The 20912-nt window shown below is 40.9% G+C and overlaps 3 protein-coding genes across 7 annotated transcripts in view; 1 reads left to right on the forward strand and 2 right to left on the reverse strand.

The window, feature by feature from the left end:
- Positions 1-3309, forward strand: part of LOC131434723 (glycogen-binding subunit 76A) — a 47639-nt gene extending 44330 nt beyond the window's left edge. For 3 of the 5 annotated variants that reach the window (XM_058601772.1, XM_058601773.1, XM_058601774.1), the window contains one exon: positions 179-3309. In XM_058601772.1, coding sequence (XP_058457755.1) covers positions 179-1987 — 1809 coding nt within the window. In that variant the 3' untranslated portion in view covers positions 1988-3309. Of the gene's footprint in view, positions 1-71; positions 100-178 lie in introns of all 5 variants that reach the window. The other 2 variants (XM_058601775.1, XM_058601777.1) reach the window with 1 other exon arrangement.
- Positions 3310-9199: 5890 nt separating this feature from the next.
- Positions 9200-13971, reverse strand: LOC131437491 (tonsoku-like protein). Its single transcript, XM_058606875.1, has 4 exons — positions 13801-13971; positions 10637-13745; positions 10374-10555; positions 9200-10314 (listed from the first exon to the last, which is right to left on the reverse strand). The coding sequence occupies exons 1-4, from the start codon at positions 13829-13831 to the stop codon at positions 9233-9235; spliced, it is 4404 nt and encodes a 1467-aa protein (XP_058462858.1). The 5' UTR covers positions 13832-13971; the 3' UTR covers positions 9200-9232.
- A 3562-nt stretch (positions 13972-17533) lies between these two features.
- LOC131434388 (uncharacterized) lies at positions 17534-20662 on the reverse strand. The gene has a single exon (XM_058601056.1). The coding sequence runs from the start codon at positions 20660-20662 to the stop codon at positions 17534-17536; it is 3129 nt and encodes a 1042-aa protein (XP_058457039.1).
- Between the last annotated feature and the right edge of the window lie 250 nt (positions 20663-20912).

A 20912-nucleotide genomic window follows, 5' to 3' on the forward strand; every position in this document is an offset into this window, starting at 1 on the left:
CTCACAACGACTTGACCGTGTGCCACATCATCTACATCCTCACCATCGGCTATCAAAACATTCATCGGTAGAAGTACCACTAACCAACGGTTCCAAAAAGTATACCCACACTATCGATGTAGATTAGAACAACACCAGCCTTTAATCGCAATTAATTAGGGTTAAATATTCTTTACAGGGAAATGCCGAAGACGAAGACGTTCTGCCAGCTACCGAGCAAAGCGGAAACACCTGGTTGTCACAGGAGGATGCTGCGATAACTATGCTACAACCGTTGCGCATGGCTTCGAACGAGGCCGATTCGTTCTTTGATTTTGGAGTGGAGATCGAAAGTCCCGGCTCACCGGTCGACGAATGTGAATACACCCGCCTAATTGAAACAACATCGGTAACACCGGCGGAAATAGCACCCGAGTCTGGTTACGTGTGCTCTTCGCCCTGTTCAACGACGACGCATGCCACAAGCCTCGAAAATAGTTCGTCAAGTCAAGGGTCAACCGATTGCCAGTTCTACGATCCAGATTTGTACGATTCCGATCCAAAATCGTCCAGTGGCTGTACTACATATTACGACTGTACTAACTCTGACCAATGCACAACGTCGTCGTCTTCGCCGAGGATTGCCGCCGTTTCTCGTTTGCCGAACAAAAAATCTACCTCATCAAAAACCGCAGTCGTGCCAGAAACAGCGGATCCATCGAAAGCAAAATGCAAAGTTCAAAATGGTCACCTACTCAGTGGAGATCTGCCGGTAACGGCTGACAGCGATAGCTGCTCGGAATCGTTACCACCATCACAATCCACTGATACGCACGATTCTACCTTCACCGGGCTAAGTTCGAATAATTCAAACAGCACATTGCAAGATGTGACCATGGATGGTGACGAGGTTGTCACAATTGTGAGTAGCAGTACTGGCACGAAAGTCGAATTATCAAATGGTGAAGACACTTCACAACTGCAGACTGCAGAAGACAACGGAAAAGTATTAGCCAACGGAAATGCCATAATGCTGAAAGATACGCAGATTGCCACATTCGACCTCAGTCAGTCTTGCCACATCGATATGATGAAACTCGTCAACGGAGATGCAAGAGAACCTGAACCTGAAGAGGAGGAAAGGGAGGAGGAGCAGCAGCAGCAGAGCCCTCGAGTGGAAATGGAAGAGGTTGAAAAGATGCTTAAGGAGTGTAGTGTCGCTGAAGTAGTGGAAGAAAAGGGAAGCAGAAGAGAAGGGGCGTCTTCCGGAGATGACGATGACGAAGATTTCAGTCGTCCGCAGCGTGTTCGAAGGTGCTCTTCCTTGAAGACAGGAAAAACTCCACCCGGAACACCTGGTCGGAAGAAGATTGTTCGATTCGCGGACGTCTTAGGGCTGGATTTAGCCGATGTTAAAACGTTCGTCGATGAAGTTCCCAAAGTGCCCAAATCCGCCTACGAAGACCTCGAGTTTACACTAGATCCTCCGCAACAACAGATCAGTCTAGGACCGCGCGCAGATCGAGTATTAGTACCACTGTTCCAGCAACCAGGTGCACTACCCTGCTTCATGGATCTGGTTCGGGAGAAGCAGGTCAACTTGGAAAATGCTGCCGTGACGGATCCGATCACACTGACTATCACCGGAACGGTGCGTGTACGGAATCTGGACTTTCACAAATCAGTGTACGTACGTTACAGTATCGATAACTGGCGAAGTTTCGCAGATCTGCAGGCATCCTATGTTCCGAACTCTTGCGACGGATTCTCCGACAAATTCGCATTCACCATCTACGGCCATTCGGTTCAGATCGGCCAGCGTATCGAAATGGCATTACGCTTTCACTGTCGAGGCCAGCAGTTCTGGGACAATAATTACAACACAAACTATGTTTTCCAATGTTTGCCAATTTCGCAACCGAACCACATCGGCCATGCGGCGGTAAAACCAGCCAACTTGGAGTCGCTACTCAGCCCGGAAGATACTTGGTGCAAAAATTTCTACTAAACTAGGTGAAATCTAGTGGTGAAATCCCTACCCGCCCACAATTTTTTTTATACACAATAACTGTAGCAAACAGCAGTAGATCAAAGCTAGTTTATGTGATCTATATTGATGAATAGAGTTGCGTTTGCGAGAGCAGAATTCGCAGCCAAAAGGCTGTGTGTAGAGCAGCATAATGTTACTACTCTGGACGCGGTTTACAAGTGTGTCATACGAAGATTTAGCTTGTAGTATATGTTTGTATGTTGAATAATCATATATTTATTTCTTTTATGTTCCGAATCCGTTTCGTTCTTAGTCCAAAATTCGTTTTTATTTTTGTTTTAAAACATTGTTATAGTGAACGACAGTAATTTTACTAATAAAAATTAAGCATTATTTTTTTTTAAACTATTTTGAATCAAAAATAGTATTTTTTTTCGTTTCTCCTTTTGAAGAACTTTACAGTCGCAGTCTATGAACGCTGAATAGGTTTTTTTTTTTTCTAATTAACGACTGCGTCAAGGACTGAGTATGTATCGAAATTAGTGTAGTAGTCAACCAAGTTGCAACCTAAAACGAGCATGTTTTCTAATAAACCATACACTTTCGCATATATAAAATGTCAACGTTCAAGCGAGTATCAGTAAAAGTAAAATGAACTCACTCCTATCAAGAAGTTTTACGGGTGTGGGCAAATCACATCTACTAATGTTACTGGTATATGAGCAATGGTTGTTGCAAGCATATTTTTTATATTGAATAGGATTCTCAATGTTTGCCGAAACGCACTCCAATTGCAAGGAAAGGAGAAGCAACAAAGAATGTATGAATTGATTAGATAACATGGAATAGAATGAGCAAGCTAGGATGATTTATTTATAGTTTCAAAGCTGAGATCTGATGTTTTCCGAGAGTTGTCGAACACTTCCTAGTAATTCTCATGACCATTGTTGCCATATCAATATTTACCTAATTGATATGCGTTGCTGTCGGTAATCGTTGTTTCCTGCTACATCACAGAGCAATTTCAAAGGAATGGGAACATGAGCAAGCAGGATGTGATGGAACAGAATGTTTTGAGCTGAACACTCCTGGTGAAGAAATTCCTATAATAGAAACCGATGGAATAATGTATCCACAAGTGAACGAGAAAAAATGCAAAGCAGAAATAACGATAAAGATTCAGGAGAGGGTTAGCAGAAGTAAGCAAAAACATTCAAAACCCGAATTGGTGTCTTATGAAAACGAAGAGAAACTATTCTAGTTAAGATTATCAACCCTTGTATAATGAAAAGTTTATCCAAAGATTAAATAATAAAGTACTGTTTAACATGTAGTTGAAAGCAGGCAACCAACAACATTTCCTAGAAGTGATACTATCACCCTCATTCTTGTTTACGGCCGTATGCGATACGTTCGAAAGTATATCAAATTCGTATTCCCGTTTACGTTCGAATCAATCACACTTTTAAACATCGTGCATGCATAAAAACATCGCCCATCCAACTTTAAACTATCAGTTCTGGTACAGATTTGAGTTGTAATTAAAAATCTTTGATATCATTTGTTATTTGACTTGTTTTTTCACTGATTTTGAATCATCATGCTTGCTTACGTCTGTATCGACTATTCTTCGAACACATGCTTTCGAACGAATGCGGACAAGTCATTCTTGTTTTCACTCGAACGTGTACACTTAAAATTCATACGTACATTCTACATTGTGGATTAATTTTTTTCTGGGTGCCATGTGCTAAGAAAATAAAATATGGTCCTCTCGGAATAAAAAATCTGGCAAAAGATCCGGTTTGTTAGTGTCTATCGAAATCAGAAAAATCGTGCATATATTCAGATAAATATTGAGCATTGGCAGCTCTGTTCTGTTTTTGTTATTTGTTCTAGAAATGTCGGATTTTTCGATTTATTCAATAATGAAGTATAATTTTCAAATTCATCGATTAAGTTTTAATCGATTATATGGGTTAAAAATCGATTACTTGATAAATTGATTGTTGTTATTGAATTTTTCAAATGATTCAATTGATTTAATAATCGAACATTAGTTTCAAACTAATCGATTACATGTTACTTGATTATTTGGATAATTAATTGATTACTCAATATTACGACATCCCTAATTTTGTCGTCTACTTTCGATCGTTGTCTCTACTGTTTATCGGCCGTTTGCAATCATGATTAAATAACTCCAACTTTAAAAAGTGCAACAAAGCCATGAATTTTCCTCTTATCAATAAAAAGGAAAACTTATTGTATTTGATAGAATGATCGTGGACCGAAAAGCACTGCGCATAATAATACATTTCTTATATACATTCCCCGTGTTATCCGAACACTTGTGTTAAACAATTCAATCTCATGCAGATACAACGATTTTTCTCAGAGGTACCGTGGCTGCAGTTCAAAAATCTGCAACATTAACAGTTCGGCTGAAAAGTTGGTATCGTTTAATAGAAACACACATTTTTTTGCAAAAATTCGTTTTTATTATTCAACATAATTGCCATCAGAGGCGATACAGCGATTATAGCGATCTTCAAACTTTTCGATACCATTTTTGTATTACGATTTGTCCTTTGCCTCAAAATAGGCCTCAGTTTCAGCGATTACCTCTTCATTGCTTCTAAATTTTTTACCAGCGAGCATTCTCTTGAGGTCTGAGAACAGGAAAAAGTCACTGAGGGCCAAATCTGGAGAATACGGTGGATGAGGGAGCAATTCGAAGCCCAATTCGTTCAATTTCAGCATGGTTTTCATCGACTTGTGACACGGTGCATAGTCTTGATGAAACAAAACTTTTTTCTACTTCAAATGAGGCCGTTTTTTGAAATTTCGTCCTTCAAACGCTCTAATAACGCTATATAATAGTCACTGTTGATGTTTTTTCCCTTTTTAAGGTAGTCGATGAAAATTATACCATGCGAATCCCAAAATACAGACGCCATAACCTTACCGGCCGATTGTTGAGTCTTTCAACGCTTTGGGTTCGGTTCATCGCGTGCAGTCCACTCAGCTGACTGTCGATTGGACTCCGGAGTGAAGCCATGTTTCGTCCATTGTTATATATCGACGAAAAAAATCGGTTTTATTTCGATATAACAGCTCCAAACACTGCTCAGAATCATCAATTCGTTGTTGTATTTGATCGATTGTGAGCTCACGCGGCACCCATTTTGCACAAAGCTTTCTCATATCCAAATATTCGTGAATAATATGTCCAAAACGTTCCTTTGATATCTTTAGGGTGTCAGCTATCTCGATCAACTTCACTTTACGGTCATTGAAAATCATTTTGTGGATTTTTTCACGTTTTCATCGGTAACAGCCTCTTTTGGACGTCCACTGCGTTCATCGTCTTCGGTGCTCATATGACCAGTACGAAATTTTGCAAACCACTTACGAATTGTTGCTTCGCCCGGTGCAGAGTCTGGATAACACTCATCAAGCCATTTTTTGGTATCGGCGGTTCTTTTTTCATCAAAAAGTAGTGTTTCATCAACACACGAAATTCCTTTTTTTCCATTTTTTTTCACAATAACAAAAGTAGCTTCACTCAAAATGCAATATCTCACAAACTAATAATCAGACAGCTTTGAAAGGTTGGTACTAACTGAAAATGGTATGGATTTAATTCTAGTGGCGCCCTCTCATAGAAACGATACGAACTTTTCAGCCGATCTGTTATCTATCTATATATATATATATATATATATATATATATATATATATATATATATATATATATATATATATATATATATATATATATATATATATATATATATATATATATATATATATATATATATATATATATATATATATATATATATATATATAAATGCAGAGATCATTCTTTGTAATCGCATCACGTAAGAACGGATGGTCGGATTTACATGAATCTTTTTTGTTTGATTAGTTTCTACCCCCGCCGGGTTCGTACATCAAAAAAATTTGCCGGAAAAGTGGGAAAAATCCTGAATCTTTTGGCGCGCAACGAGTTGTTTTGTGTGAATTCATGTGGTTCGTCACTCCGAGCCACGTGCTTAATTGGGTATCAACATTATTACTTGCCAAATGATTTAATGATGGAACGCATATGAGTATTCTAGCTATACCGTAAACAGGATCAAAAGTTCTGATATTGTTTAAAAGAAGATGCATTGTGTGCAATGTAATCAATTAGATGTTTATTTTGGCCATTGTAGGCGTGAGTTGAACAAATCACCTTATAAATAGAACGATTTTTGTACGAATCAATGATAAGATGCTGCTGTTTAAATAATGAGATCAAACAAAGAGGTTTGCCTTGCATTTAGCATGCTGAAGTTCGTTCGCGTCGGGTAAATTCTGGTGGATTGAAAACCATTAGTCGTGAGATTTTATGCATTGACTCGAACGATAAGCTGCATACTGGTACAATCACTCCTCATCTTCACTCCTCTATAACAGAACAATTGCACTTTATTTTCATATAAAACTTTCTGATATAATTTTCAGTACCGAACACCACCATTCGTTAATCGTAGGTGGGGTACTAAACAAAATTATGTGGTGTTGACTAATGAGACGACTATTGATAAAACTATTAAACGAATGCAGTGTTCATGTAAAAGTTAATGGACACAATATTTAAAAGAATAGTAACTTAAGCTTTCGAATGTCCAAGTATTACTCATTTTATCATTCGGTTTTTTAACAATATCAAACTAACTAGAGATAGTGAGAGAAGAAAAAATATGAAAAATGTGGAGCCATAGTACTCAAGGAGGAGTGAGGATTTGAAGATAAAGTGCGGAAAAATTCGACGTAACAAGGTTCATTTAAGTAAGAAGAAGGTTACTCGCATCTAAACTTTTACTTTCTACCAGAGGAGTCGAACTTAGCGATGCGAATCATCCGAGTCTCTGATTTGTCAGAACCTCACTAAATAATTACTGACTGACCAGAAGTCATAAATTAAAAGTAAAAAAAATAGTTTTATCGCTAAATTGTTAATCGGAAATTGTTCCTGTGATTGTCACGCTACGAACATTCATCAAACACGACAAAATAATATCATCAGACTAGCGAGAAATGACAAACTACAAGTCGCAAGGGCAGCTTTTGTAAATTTGCGGAATCAATTTAAAGTAGTAATCTTATTTATTTTTGCTTCACTTTTTAACCCATATGTAGAAACCATTAGTTTGAGAGAGATCAACAATCGCTATTCGATGCACTGACTCAAAAGATGATATGGAGATCGGTGCATTCGCTTAATTTTTGTGTAACAAAAGCTTTTAACATATTCACAATTTTTTTGTGAATTCATCGCAGCCAAGTAATCAGTAAACAATGGAAAGATACAATAACAGCATTAGACGTTTGACAATTCTACTGTCCAAAAACATAAATTCCAAAAAAAATTCGGGCGAGATGAAGTTCGACGGGTCAGCTAGTTATTTATTTCTTAATAAACGAAGGGAGCGGGTCATATCGCCGAAAGCCATTTCGCCGAAAGTCGATTCGCCGAATGCCATTTCGCCGAAAGTCGTTTCGCCGAATAGGTCATTTCGCCGAAAGTCGTTTCGCCGAATGAGTGATTTCACCGAAATGGTAATTTCGAATACATTACGATGTGGCGCAGCCACATAACCGAAGCCAAGATGGCTCGGCGGCATAAAGCCGCCGAGGCGACGCCGGGTGAGGTGGCCGCCGACCCGCCGTCGGAAGCGGCGGCCTCTTGCATACAAACCTGTAACCGCCTCGTTTGCCCGGTCTACTCAAAGCTAGGTTTCTTTGCTTTAGTTAGGTCCGAACGAGCGGTAGCGAGATCGGACAGCACACGACTCAAATCGATGTGGCGAAGCCGCATTAGATATTTTTTCACTTAGTAAACGGAAAAATACCACATTTGCTTGGTACACCTATGCAATTGCGTTGATGATTAGTGGCTAATAATCAAAAAGTTTCCTTGGGAACTCTGTTTTTAGGTTCATGAATTAATCTTCTTTCAAGAGTACAAGAATCAATCTTTTTTCATGAAGTACAATTGTAGGTTAACAAAACGGGCGTTAATGTATTATCATTCATTTGTGCTTATTTTAAATCAATTCCAATTCTAATATCAAGTCAATTGCAGGAATCGGCGAAATGACCCTTTCGGCGAAATGACATTCGGCGAAATGACTTTCGGCGAAACGGCTTTCGGCGAAATGGCTTTCGGCGAAATGACCCTGATCCATAAACGAAACCATCACACTTGTATAAACAAATTAGAACGATTCTAAACCGAACAGAATTAATACGTACGCAAGTCGATCGAGTAATGTTCGAAAATTTAACAACTCGAACGAATGACATTCGAGTTCATACCCAACTCGAACGGAATGCAGAATGGAAATTGCACATTCGATCGGAATATTTCGAATCGATCGACGTACAGAATAGGGGTGATTATATCGCCGGCACCGAAAATATCCGCTATTTGGTTTTATGAATTTGCTCAACGATAGATCAGTGCTTTCAAACGAGTCTAGGGTTGTTGTAATCTGTTGAGTTATATCCGAATGGAAGCGGATGGAAATGGAAATTAAAAAGTGCGACGTTACGTCAATTCTACGGTAATATCTCCGAAACCGGTAGTGGTATCTTTGAACATGATCAATGACATAACATTAGCGTTGAACCGAGTCTGAGAATGTTGAAATCGGTTTAGTCATCTCCGAGAAAATTCAGCGAATAGAAAAAAAAGTATGTTTGTCGGTTACGTCACTAACATCATTATCATTCTTGGTCTACATTTCGATCGAATGTAGAAATTTCCATCCTACATTTCGATCGAGTAACGTTCCTGTAATAAAAACTTGAACACGATCGAAATACAAATTCGGTTGAAATGTAAAATAGGTGTGGAAAAGTCATTTCTACATATCTCATCAGTACATTTTAAAAATTTATCTAACTCCATAGATCTACGATGATATTCGCTGCATTGTTTGATCAGCACTTACAATATGCGCAACTGATCGTTGCATCGCGATGCGGCATCTATAAATCTACATGGTTGTGAAACTATTTGTAAAAACCGTTTCAAGTTGGATGAGAGCGAAAAGTCATGACTTAAAACTCCAAAGTAATAAAATGACAACCAACCCGATACCATTCCTGAATCAAAGGGTAAAGATTTCGCTCAACAAAAATAAATAAAAACAACGTATACAATATGCATTATCACGTTTTATTAGAAAACTTTTTCATCATCATTTAATGTCGCACCAACAGTGTCACCGTGTGCTTATCAATCTCCACCATGGCGCGATCGGGCCAAATACATTCCCAGAAGCTGCTTAACCTACGATGAAGTTCTTCCTTTAACGTATCGTCCAATTTTAACGGTACCATCAATTCAACCCGATTCGGATAGCATTTATCCCGGTCGAAATGAATAACGTCAACCATATGTTCTCCCCAATTTTTCAGCACCAAAGGATTTTGAAGAAAGCGAACCGATTCTAGTGAATAGCAAGTAAAATTTTCGAAAATTTCTATCAAACTTTTTTGCGTTAGTTTAGCATTAAACGAAACATCCAGGTGCTTCAGCTTTTCCGCACTGGTTCGTAAAGCGAAGAGAATCGCAGCGAGATCAGCATCGACTAAGCCGCAGTTACTTAAATTCAACGAACGCAGCATATCGAAATCGTTTGCTTGAACAGCATTTGTAAAAATAGGTATGAAGTCTCTCAGTTTCCCAAGCGATCGAAGATTGAGTTCAGTTAAAATTCTTGTATTCAGTTTGCTGAACATGTAGTCTATCGATTTTTTGTTCAGATTATTCTCTGAAACATCAAAAACTTGCAACCGACTAATGTCCAACGGGGGCGAGGCGAACGTTAGATTCGTGATTGCCGTTGAGGTCAAACGGAGTAAAATGAGCTGTTTCAGCTGCTGGCAGACCGTAGTCAGTACCAGCAGACTTTGGTCCAGCAGTGGATTCCGACTGAGATCCAGCTCGGTCAGGTGCATAAGAGCCGCTATTCCTTCATCCGGAAGACTCGGACTTATGAGGGAGGACAAATTGTAGATTCCTTTATGGCTAATCACGTTCATCGAAAGATTCAGTTTTTCCAGATACTTGAGCGAGGATAGCTTCTCGGTCAACGGCTGAAAGTCAGCGTCCGTTAGTTGATTGAAGGAAAGATTGAGCTCGCGTATGCGACCATGGCAAGAGAGAGCCCGGAACAGAACATCCCATTGGCGAGGTTTGCCGCGGAAAAAATCCCGACGTAAGGCAAGGTTTCCAGTATTTTCCAATCCACTTAGGACTTGCATCAATTCGGGAAGAAATTCTAAAATGATAATGCTAGAATGATTAATATGGAAAGCATGTTGAAATTGAAATACTTACCAACATCGCGGTGTTTACAGTAGTCTTCATAGAATTGATCTGACCGCAGTTGGTCGTACTCGATGACATAGGTATTAATGATAGATTCGGTATTGCAAAGCAGCGTGGTCAGCGGATCGGAATCCACGCAAAGACCACCATCGGAACGTAAAAGTTTCAACAGTGGTCGTTTTCCATGTTTGCTGTAGGCGAAAAAAATAAACAAAGATATTATTTACATAGTTTTATCTTTTGTTTGTTACAGCATCCGCTCTTTTACTCACATTCCGTATCGCTTGATAACTTCGTTGATTAACCAACCGACGTTCAGTTCCATGATTCTTCCTTCGTCGTAGCTAATATCAATGGAAACTCCTTCCACCATGACACGTACCATGTTGGGTGGTAAAATTTTGACTGGTGTTCTGTTGCTGAACTGGATCGTTGCGGTTCCATTCTTTGTGGGTGTTTTGTGATCGACCGGTACCGGCAGTAGATCCTTCTCGGTTAAACTAGCCGTGGGACTGTTCGATCGCGATGATACACTGATGCCCACTTCCAACAGGGATGTTTGATTTCGCTGACTGGTGCTGGAAGGCCGTCGGCGCGTGGTTTGCTGTGCCGACGGCTTTCGTTGAAAACTTTTGCCAGAAGCATTCATTAGCACTTGGACCGCATCCGGGGCAGAGTTTTCTTCTGACGATGCCCTATCCGTTCGTTGTGGACTATCCGAATCATACTCTAAACCGGTTGAAGTAATGGTTCGGTCGGAAATTGGAAGAATATTCTCTGGCTCCGCGTTTCGTGTTACTGCTCGATTCGATTCAGGATAGCCTTTAGAGGATAGAAATTTTTGTCGCTTGGTATTTTGACAAAGATCGTCCTCCAACCAATCATCACCGACTTCCTCCTCGCGCATATAAGCAGATCTTTTTGACGGACCAGGATTGGGATCTTTCAGGGGGGATACTATTTGGGCCCTAACGGTATTGCCCTTTCGAAGTACCTTCATTGCGGTGCGATAATCGTCAACTCCCGATGAACCGGTGGAACTTTTCTCTCGAAATAAAGCTCGTGATCCTTCTTTTCTAGCTTCGTCCGAATCCGACGATAGATCGGACGTATCTGAGCGAAGACTTGTTGGACGTTTTCGAGACGAAGTCGGACCTGTTTCTTTGGTGCTTCCATAGCCAGAGCTACGATTACTAGCAGCAGTACGAACGGTTCGTGTTTTTTCATTACCTGATTCGGAATCCGAGCGACAAACGCGATTGGTTCGCCTGCGAGTTGAGCGAGTTCCTCCAGCTAGTGTTTCAATTGCTTCCGGAACTTTCGCCAGTTCATCCGGTTTGATACCGGCGTTTTCCAGACACATTAGTATACGATCTCTAATTGTGTTGTAAAATAAAATATGCTCATTCTGTAGTTTCTTCTGTACACTTTGAAACCAAACTTCCAGCACGTTTGCCGTGGTATCTCCAGAATCGGTCCGTAGAGTGCAATTAGCACCTCTATCCAGAAGAAGCTGAACAACTTCCAAGTTTCCATTGGAGCAGGCATCGTAAAGCGGAGTAATGCCATCGCAGCTGGTTCCGCCTTTGTCATTAATGTGAGCACCTCGATCGAGCAACATTTCTACGATTTCCTTGTGACCGTGAATGCAAGCCTCGTGAAGCGGCAGCCATCCGGCGTGATCTCGAATGTTCACCGGATGACCTTGATCTAGGAGCTTTTGTGCTAGTACTTTGTTACCACTGATGCAAGCCTGATGTAACTGCGTTTCTCCTTTGTTGTTTCTTCGGACCTGAAACGATGTGCCACGTTTCCTGGTGTTCCTTGTAGAATCCGACTGCGTTATAGATTTATTTGCAGTTTCCCCATCCGAATTTGATAGCTCGGAAAGATTGACATCCTCTCCAATATCCGGTGTGTTGATTGCGAACTCAATCGAGGTTTCTGTCTCATCTTGATCCTCGTCATCGGAGTCATCACTCAGCACAGTTTCTTCCAAGGCCAAATCAATGCCAGCTTCTTTGGCTTCTTTCTCGAGATTTTCTGCCATCAAATCCATTCCGTGCTTTTTCAGAAGTGCAATGCACCGTTTCATCGAAACGCTTTCCAGTTTTAATGATTTCATTTTTTTCGCTTCCTGTCTGGCTCGACGGTAAATAGCTTCAATGTCAAAACAAGACTTGTTCTGCGCCTCGTAAACTTCGGCAATATTCAGCAACGTATTGAAAGCTTCTTTCGGAATATTCGATATCAAGTTGTACTCCTTCCACAGATAAATCAATGAATCCTCATATTGATTGTTATCCTTATACGTTTGATACAAACTGACGTAAATAGGAATCAATTCGCGATCCACCTCTCCGTTTAATTGAGCACATTCCAACATTTTTAAATAATAATCTATTGCTTTGGAGTAGTTCTCCAATTTGCAAGCACCATCTCCCATCTGCTCGTAGAGGCGTTTCTTCTTGGCATACTCACTGCTCCCGGTAGAAATCAACTGATCTTCGATTCGACAAATAGCAACGAGAACCTTCAATTGCCGTTCAATATTCTCTGCATCCGATACGACGGGTGTTTTCAGTTTGTATGCTTTCTTCAGAGCTTGCTTGGCACTTTGAAAATCTCCCATCCGAATTAGAACATGTGCTTTAATCAATAATGTTTCGCACATTTTAGATGCTTTGTTGTGTAGCCTGGAGGCTACTTCCAGTGCCTCATTGAGAACTTTCAACGCTTTCGAATGGTTTTTCTGTTTCGCATTGAACAAAAGTCCTGCGGAAATGTAGCACTGGTGAAGCAGCTCGTGGAGATCGTTATTTTTCGCAATTTTGATTGCTTTTTGCATGTATTCGACAGCTTGTTCCAAGTGTCCCTGATGTTCTTTAGTGACTCCCAGATTTAGCAACGATCTAGCTTCCATATCTAACTGCTCTAGCTTTCCAACACCTTTTAAATCTCGACTCAATTTCAAGCTTCTCTGGAAAGCCTTCTCGGCTTCATCCAACGGTTCCTGGGCCGCTTCGGCATCCTCGCAACTCTGTCCCTTCAACAGATAGGCTCGTCCGATCGTAACATACGCTCGTTGCAGTTCGGTGTTGTCCTCTTCCCGACGAGCAATATCAAGATACACCTTTTCGTACTGTAAAGCTTTCTCAAATTCGTCCAGTAGCATGAACATTTCTCCAATAAGCCGATTCGCGCGGCCCACTTCCATAGGCATTTTGAGTTTGTGGTATGCCTTAGCCACAAGTTTAAACTCATTCAATGCTCTTCGATACTCGCCTCGGTCGATATACAACTCACCTAATTTGCGACACGAGTCCGCCAACTGCTGCAAATTACCACATTCGGAAGATTTTTTCTTCCGACGCAAGAGCTCTGTAAGAAGTTCATAAATAAACCTGTACTGTGCACATAAATTCAAAATATTTACTCTGCTCTTCCATGTCCAGCTCCGAACTCATGTTTTAGTAGGTGTCGTTTGCTTCAGTATGTAAATCTAACGAGAAAACTGCGACATTTTTAGCAGTTAAATCATTATGAAATAAAAACTAAAACCGTAGAGTTTATGATCGAAACAAACTGAAATACGCATGCACGCATACCAATTTCTACCATGACAAGAAATGCCGCCTTTCTGAAAATGAAGTGAAATTAGCCCCTTAGAAATACAGAAGCAGGAATGAAACTTCAAAACATAACATAGCTGCTAGCATCTCTCAAAAGTTGCATCGATTTATAAAACTTCCTCACACTGAAAAGAATTATCAGCTCATTTTTTCTTTGAGCTGCTTCGAATACGCTGCAAAAAATGAGATGGTGATTTTATATTCCATTAAGATGTAGTTGATTTTCACCCGATGTAACAAGAATACAAGGGTTTTGGATATTCTTATTTCCTAAACATATATCTCACATCATGACCTTGAAAGCGCATACACTCAGAAACATATTATGGTTACAGTTACTACAGTGCGAAGCAATATGTGTTGAATTGCTACAGTGACCTGCCTAGCGATTTGTGTTGAGCCGTCAGGTCGCGATAGCAGTTCAACATAAACTGCTACCCACTGATGAGTCAAAGACGAAACGTAAAATTAATCAAAGTGGGTATGTACACCTAGCGTAAATTTTGGGGTAAAGAAAAAAACCGGAAGTCGGATCCGGATAAAATTCAGGAATTTCGTATGGGACCACGAGACCTTTCATTTGAGTCCTAATTTGTCAAAATCGGCTCAGACATCTCCGAGAAAACCTAGTGAGATTGTTTGCCACATACAAACACAGAGACATTGCTCAGCTCGACGAACTGAGTCGAATGGTATATGACATTTTCACTAGTAGATTTTTCAAGTGATTACATAACCTTTCTATTGTTATTTTCACTAGCGACACAGATAACAGATATACAGGCTCGAACAAAATTTTTCAAAATCCTGTGTAAATTTCAAATTTGCTGTACGTTGGAAACACTACTGCCACCTACTCGACTGTTCGCCGCGATCTATCAAAACGTTTCACTGCGTTCCGGAACGATAACAAAATCCTCCTGCATGTTGTAGAAAAATTCCAACTATAACAATTTTAACACTTATCACACGATTTCCCTAAGTGTTGAAGACAATTTTATTTCCATGTCGCATGAATCACACGAGAATTCGATCGGAATAAAACAAAAATGAACTTTTCATTTTAACCAACAGCAAAACAAAAATCTAGCGAGAAGTGAATGTTACACCCAAAATTGTGGCTCATGTGAAAGCGGCACCAAAATAGTGGTGGCACTTCGTGTTGATCGTGGTGACATCTGCAAGTGTTCGCCACGCTGATTGAGCAAATTTTACACACAGTTCATATGTGAGCCTGTATATCTGTTATCTGTGCTAGCGGTCAACAAAAATTGCGTTGCGACAAGATAGCGACAAAATGCCGCAAAGATAGCGAGTCTTGTCATTCGCATCGATTCAACCCCTTCGAGACCTCAAATCAGAAAAATATTTTTTTAAATTCACGTTGAACAATGAGAAAGGCAAAAAAAATGAAGGATATAAAAAATAATTAAAGAGTTTTTCTCCTAACCTCGGCAAACATTTGCCGCGATTCGAACAGCCGAGTGCTCAGCAATCACCCCTGCAAATTTTAAAATAACTAAAAATCACAGTATTTTCGTTTGACTATAAATTACCGAGATCTTCGTTATTTCGGGAAGGAAATTAAACATCACCGTTGTACACAATTTTATATGCATGAATAAACATTGTATGAAAGCTGGAACATAAGAACCTATAAAGGATTATTGGGCTGTTCGAAGCGCTTACACAGAAGAATTGCTACTTGGTGATTGCCAAAAAAACAGCCGTAAAATTTCTTACTCAAATTGAAATCTCTACTTGGATGTCTGTTCTCTGTGCTTTATCGGTGTTCATGCATGCAAATTAATGCCGAGTGCAATTAATAAAAATCAAGTTCGAAATATGAAATGAAAATTCAATTCAAAACTCGTTATTATAGATTAATGGATTTCAACATTATTTTAGTAATTGAACAGATAGGCTGGGAAACGAGTGGGAAATGTAAAAATATCAATATATCAGATGAAGAAGACTATGATTCAGATACAGTAAAGCATTTACACAATAGAACGGATACGCTTCGATGTCATTACCAGTAACACAATTTGATTTCCCGCAATGTAAGGATAACCTTTCTCTAACTCATGTCCTATTTTAAACATTTGCACTCTATTTACACTTCAGAAAATCAGATTCCGGTTACAACGGTTAACGATGGTAATGGTTCAATAAAACAATGAATATTTAGGGAAATATATCATACTTGTTACCAATAGTCGCCCCTCATTTGGAGTTTCTTGTCACGAATAATCGCCAAACAATGAAAAATTGGGTTTTAATACGTTTTTTGTTTGAATTATAGAGGTTTTAACCTTAAGGTCATTCACCTCTTCGGGTCAGAAAATGCTTTCTGACCCTATGTGCGGAGTTGTGGAGACTGCGGGGAAGGCATCGACGCTATACTCGTCCCCAAATTTAATATTTATTATTTTTTTTTTGCTCCAACTGATTCCACTAATGAGAACAAGTCAAAGGTGTGTGTAATTTCCTTTCAAAAACTTCACTTATTCACATAGCTCTGTTCTGAAATTGAGTAAGAGGGCTGTGTTGGCGCTAGCCGGGACCCTACGTTGTGTTTAATTAAATCCTCACCAGGATATTTCAGCGAAGCGACGGCAGCAATTTGTCGGTCGACCTTACTTGCATTCGCACTGCAGTAAACCGGTAGCGAACAGCAATGCAACTAACGGGTTCTGCAAACAGCCACAGCGGTCACCAAAGCAGCCAAAGGAGCAGAAGACGAACAGCCACAAACAAACAGCTGCACTGATAAAACTCACAACTGGATGAACCTTGGCGGACTCTTGCCAATAAAAACTACACTATTTTAACGTTTGAGTCACTTTATTCACGGACTATTGCTAGTGTATTTCACTTCTGCTGTTCGATACACTTCGGACTTTATGACAGATCAAAAAACGGTCCGATTCTAATGCAGGTTTATTTGAGACTGACTGGTCTGATGATTGTGAACAGAGCGAGAAGATAAAATGAAAAACTGAGTTGCCAGAAGGGCCTGAGAAACTGACATAATTCTATGAACGGTAGCACCAACTATCTGCAGAAGGCAGTGTTGGTAAAAAGTGTCGCCAGTAAAACTAGTGCGACGCAACATACTCGCCGCCTTGAACGACTATGTTCAACATTAAATATACACATAATTCACAAACATTGAACTTACAGATATGATACAATACACTTTCAGTTCTTACAGGCTAACACATTAAAATTTTCAGCTTAATCTAATGAGGTATCCGAAATCCTTTGAACTGGCTGGAGATTGTTGCTAGTAGATTCTACTTCGGGAGCCACGGATGCACTGGGCAGCAAGCATATTTTACTGATGGGCCGATTGATGATACCTCGTACAGTGCGAAGCGAAACAACTCGTGTTAGCTTATCCTTTCCAGGTAATACCGCTTCGATTCGAGCAAGTGGCCAACGGATTGGTGGATGTAGTTCGTCTACGATGATGACCATTTTACCGGGAACAATTTCGTTGTTTCGTATCCATCCTCGTGTATCTTTCTGCAGTTATTGGAGATATTCCTTCCGCCAGTGGGTCCAAAATTTCTGCACATGCAGTTGCAGTTTCTGGTAGTGGTCGAGTCTATTGACAGGAGCGTTCTGAAGGTCTGGGTCGGGCAGGGCATACATCGATGATCCAATCAGGAAGTGCGCAGGTGTTAGGGCAGCTAAGTCATTGGGGTCTTCTGTCATTGGAAGCAACGGTCGAGAATTCATTATTGCTTCGATTTGAGTAAGAATGGTGCACATTTCCTCAAAAGATAAACGACTCGAACCTAGTTGACGGAACAAATGTTTTTTGGCAACTTTAACGGCTGCTTCCCAAAGGCCACCAAAGTGCGGTGCTTTCGGCGGTGTTAAATGCCAGGTTATGCCCTTTTCTGTGCAAAAGGCTGCGATTTCGTCCTGCTGAAAACCTTCTTTAAGCATCGTAAACAGTTCGGTAAGATCGTTTTTAGCCCCTTCAAAATTTTTCCCATTATCGGAATGAATGTGTGCGGGTCGACCGCGTCGCGCGATAAATCTTCGCAATGAACATAAAAAGGCCTGAGTAGACAAATCGCTCACTAGCTCTAAGTGAACTGCTTTGGTCGAAAAACACACGAATACGCACAGGTAGGCCTTGGCGGGAGCGGCACGTTTGTGAATAGGACGAAGATAGAGTGGACCGGCATAATCAACACCTGTAACACTGAAGGGACGACTGGGAATGACTCTCGATACAGGCAGTTGGCCTATTTGTTGCTGCGCAGGTACCGGATTGAGGCGAGTACAACGGAAACAATTTCTGACTACGTTGCGGACTAGTCTTCGACCGTTGAGTGGCCAGAATTCTTCTCGGATTGCTGTTAATAGCAGACGTCCGCCGCCGTGTAGTAATTTGCGATGGAAATCCTCAACTATCAGTCGTGTGAACGGATGGTTTGTTGGAATCAAAGCCGGGTGCTTTGCTTGATAGGGTAGCTGTGCGAAGTTTAAACGACCTCCTACTCTCAACACTCTCTCTGCATCTAAGAACGGCGTCATTTGGCGAATATGGGAACATTTCGATACCGATTTATTTTTATCCAACTGGTTGATTTCTGCGACAAATTCATCATTCTGCGCCAACCGAATGAGGAACGTTTTGGACTTGGCAAGCTCATTTACGGTAAGTGTACGGCCTACAATAACTTCGGGCGAGGTGGGCGGCTGCGTGCGTATTTTAGCTCGGGTATTGTTAACGAATCTCATGCAGTACCCAATGACATGAAGAAGACGGCCGTATGACGACCAACGGAGAAACCAGGGATGTACTGTTGGCGTTATTTGAGTAACTGCGACGGTAGTTTTGATTTCCAATTCCTCGTGTGAAACACTTGGTGGGATTGATTCTGGCCAATCTTGGAGTGGACGTGATAACCAACTGGGACCGCTGATCCAAATATCGTTTTTCAAAAACTCGTCAACCGACATGCCACGTGAAGCCAGGTCAGCAGGATTTTCACATCCGGGAACATGCTTCCATTGACAACCATGTGTAAACTGCTGAATTTCAGATACTCTGTTAGCCACATAGGTAGGCCAAACATTCGGTGGTGATCGTAGCCAGTGCAGAGTGACAGATGAGTCAGACCAAAAATATGATTCTGAAACGTTTACATCGATAGCTTTCTTTATGTGAGCATGTAGATGGGCTGCTAGTACTGCCGCACACAACTCCAAACGAGGAATGCTTATTCGTTTCAGCGGAGCGACGCGTGTCTTCGAAGCCAGTAGTCGTATTTTTACTTTCCCTTTACTTTCACAGCGGACGTATGTGCAGGCACCGTATGCAGATATGGATGCATCTGCGAATGTGTGCAGTTGTACAACAGAGTCAGGTAGAAACGCGTATCTGTCTACTCGATGCTCGGAGATATTCGCCAATTCGTGGTAATACTTCTCCCATTTGGTTTTAATAGGTTCTGGAACAGGATCGTCCCATCCGCACGATAGCAGCCACAACTCTTGCATCAGTATCTTTGCTCGAACTACAACGGGGGCAATTAGTCCTAAAGGGTCAAATAGTTTTGCTATATCCGAAAGAATAGTGCGCTTGGTTGGCGGTTCATTACTACATCGAATTTGAGAGTCGAAACGAAGGTGATCGGCTTCAGGCTCCCAGCTAATACCAAGGGCTTTAATTGTCTCGTTAGGGCTGAAATGTAAAGCAGATTGAGTACCAATCTCATCATTGGGAAGACCTTGCAAAACTTCGAGCTGATTAGAAGTCCATTTTCGTAGTGTAAATCCTCCTTTGTGCAACAAGTCGCTCAGTTCGGTGCGTAGACGGATTGTTTCTTCGATGGTTTGAGCTCCACCTATGAAGTCGTCTACGTAAAAACATTTTTTAATAGCAGCTCCTGCCAACGCGTAAGAAATCCCTTCGTCTTCGGTCAGTTGCTGAAGTGTACGAGTTGCTAGGTATGAAGACGGACCGAGACCATACGTAACAGTGAGTAGTTCATATGTCTGGACTGGTGTTTGATCAGAAAAACGCCAAAGGATACGTTGAAGAGCAGAATCGTCTGGGTGAATAAGTACTTGCCGGTACATTTTAGCGATATCACCGACGAGCGCAATCGGATAGGTTCGGAAGCGCAAAATGATGGTCAATAGATCGTCCTGCACCACGGGACCGACACAGAGAGCTTCGTTCAAAGAGAAGCCGGAAGAAGTTTTCGCTGATCCGTCAAACACGACTCGAATTTTGGTTGTGGTACTTGCTTCCTTGAAAACGGGGTGGTGCGGCAGGTAGTAAGTTTGGGAATTGTTTTCGTCGTCCGCTTCAACCAATCGCATATGGCCGAGGGAGAGATATTCTCGCATAAACTGGTGGTATTCATCTTTGAGATTTGAATTTCGTTTCAAACGTCTTTCAAGTAATTCGAACCGTCGTAGCGCGGAGCTCTTCGACTCACCCAGCATCACGTTGAAGTCTGGCTTTCTGGGATATCGAACGATATAGCGTCCTTCGGAATTTCGAGAAACAGTTGACTGGTAACAGGATTCACAGTGTCTTTCCTCGCTAGAGTAGTTGTCTTTCGTTGTCAGCTCTTCAGTTTTCCAGAAACGCTCCAAACTGTCTTCTAACGATAACATCGAAATGACCATGCCGTTTGCTGTTGACACGGGGGTTTGTGTAGGAGAAACTTGGCTTGCTGATCCGACTATTATCCAACCGAAAACGCTATCAATGAGCAGAGGGAGATTTTTGTCTAGCTGCAGACGAGCAGCACTCGGGAAGAACGAATAAAAATGCTTTGCACCTAAAACCATGTCAATTGGTTGACTTTCATTGAAGGATGGATCTGCGAGAAACAAATCCTTCGGAATACACCACTCTGCAATCGAAATATTTTGT

Source organism: Malaya genurostris, chromosome 3 (assembly GCF_030247185.1).
Source record: "Malaya genurostris strain Urasoe2022 chromosome 3, Malgen_1.1, whole genome shotgun sequence".
Taxonomy (NCBI): domain Eukaryota; kingdom Metazoa; phylum Arthropoda; class Insecta; order Diptera; family Culicidae; genus Malaya; species Malaya genurostris.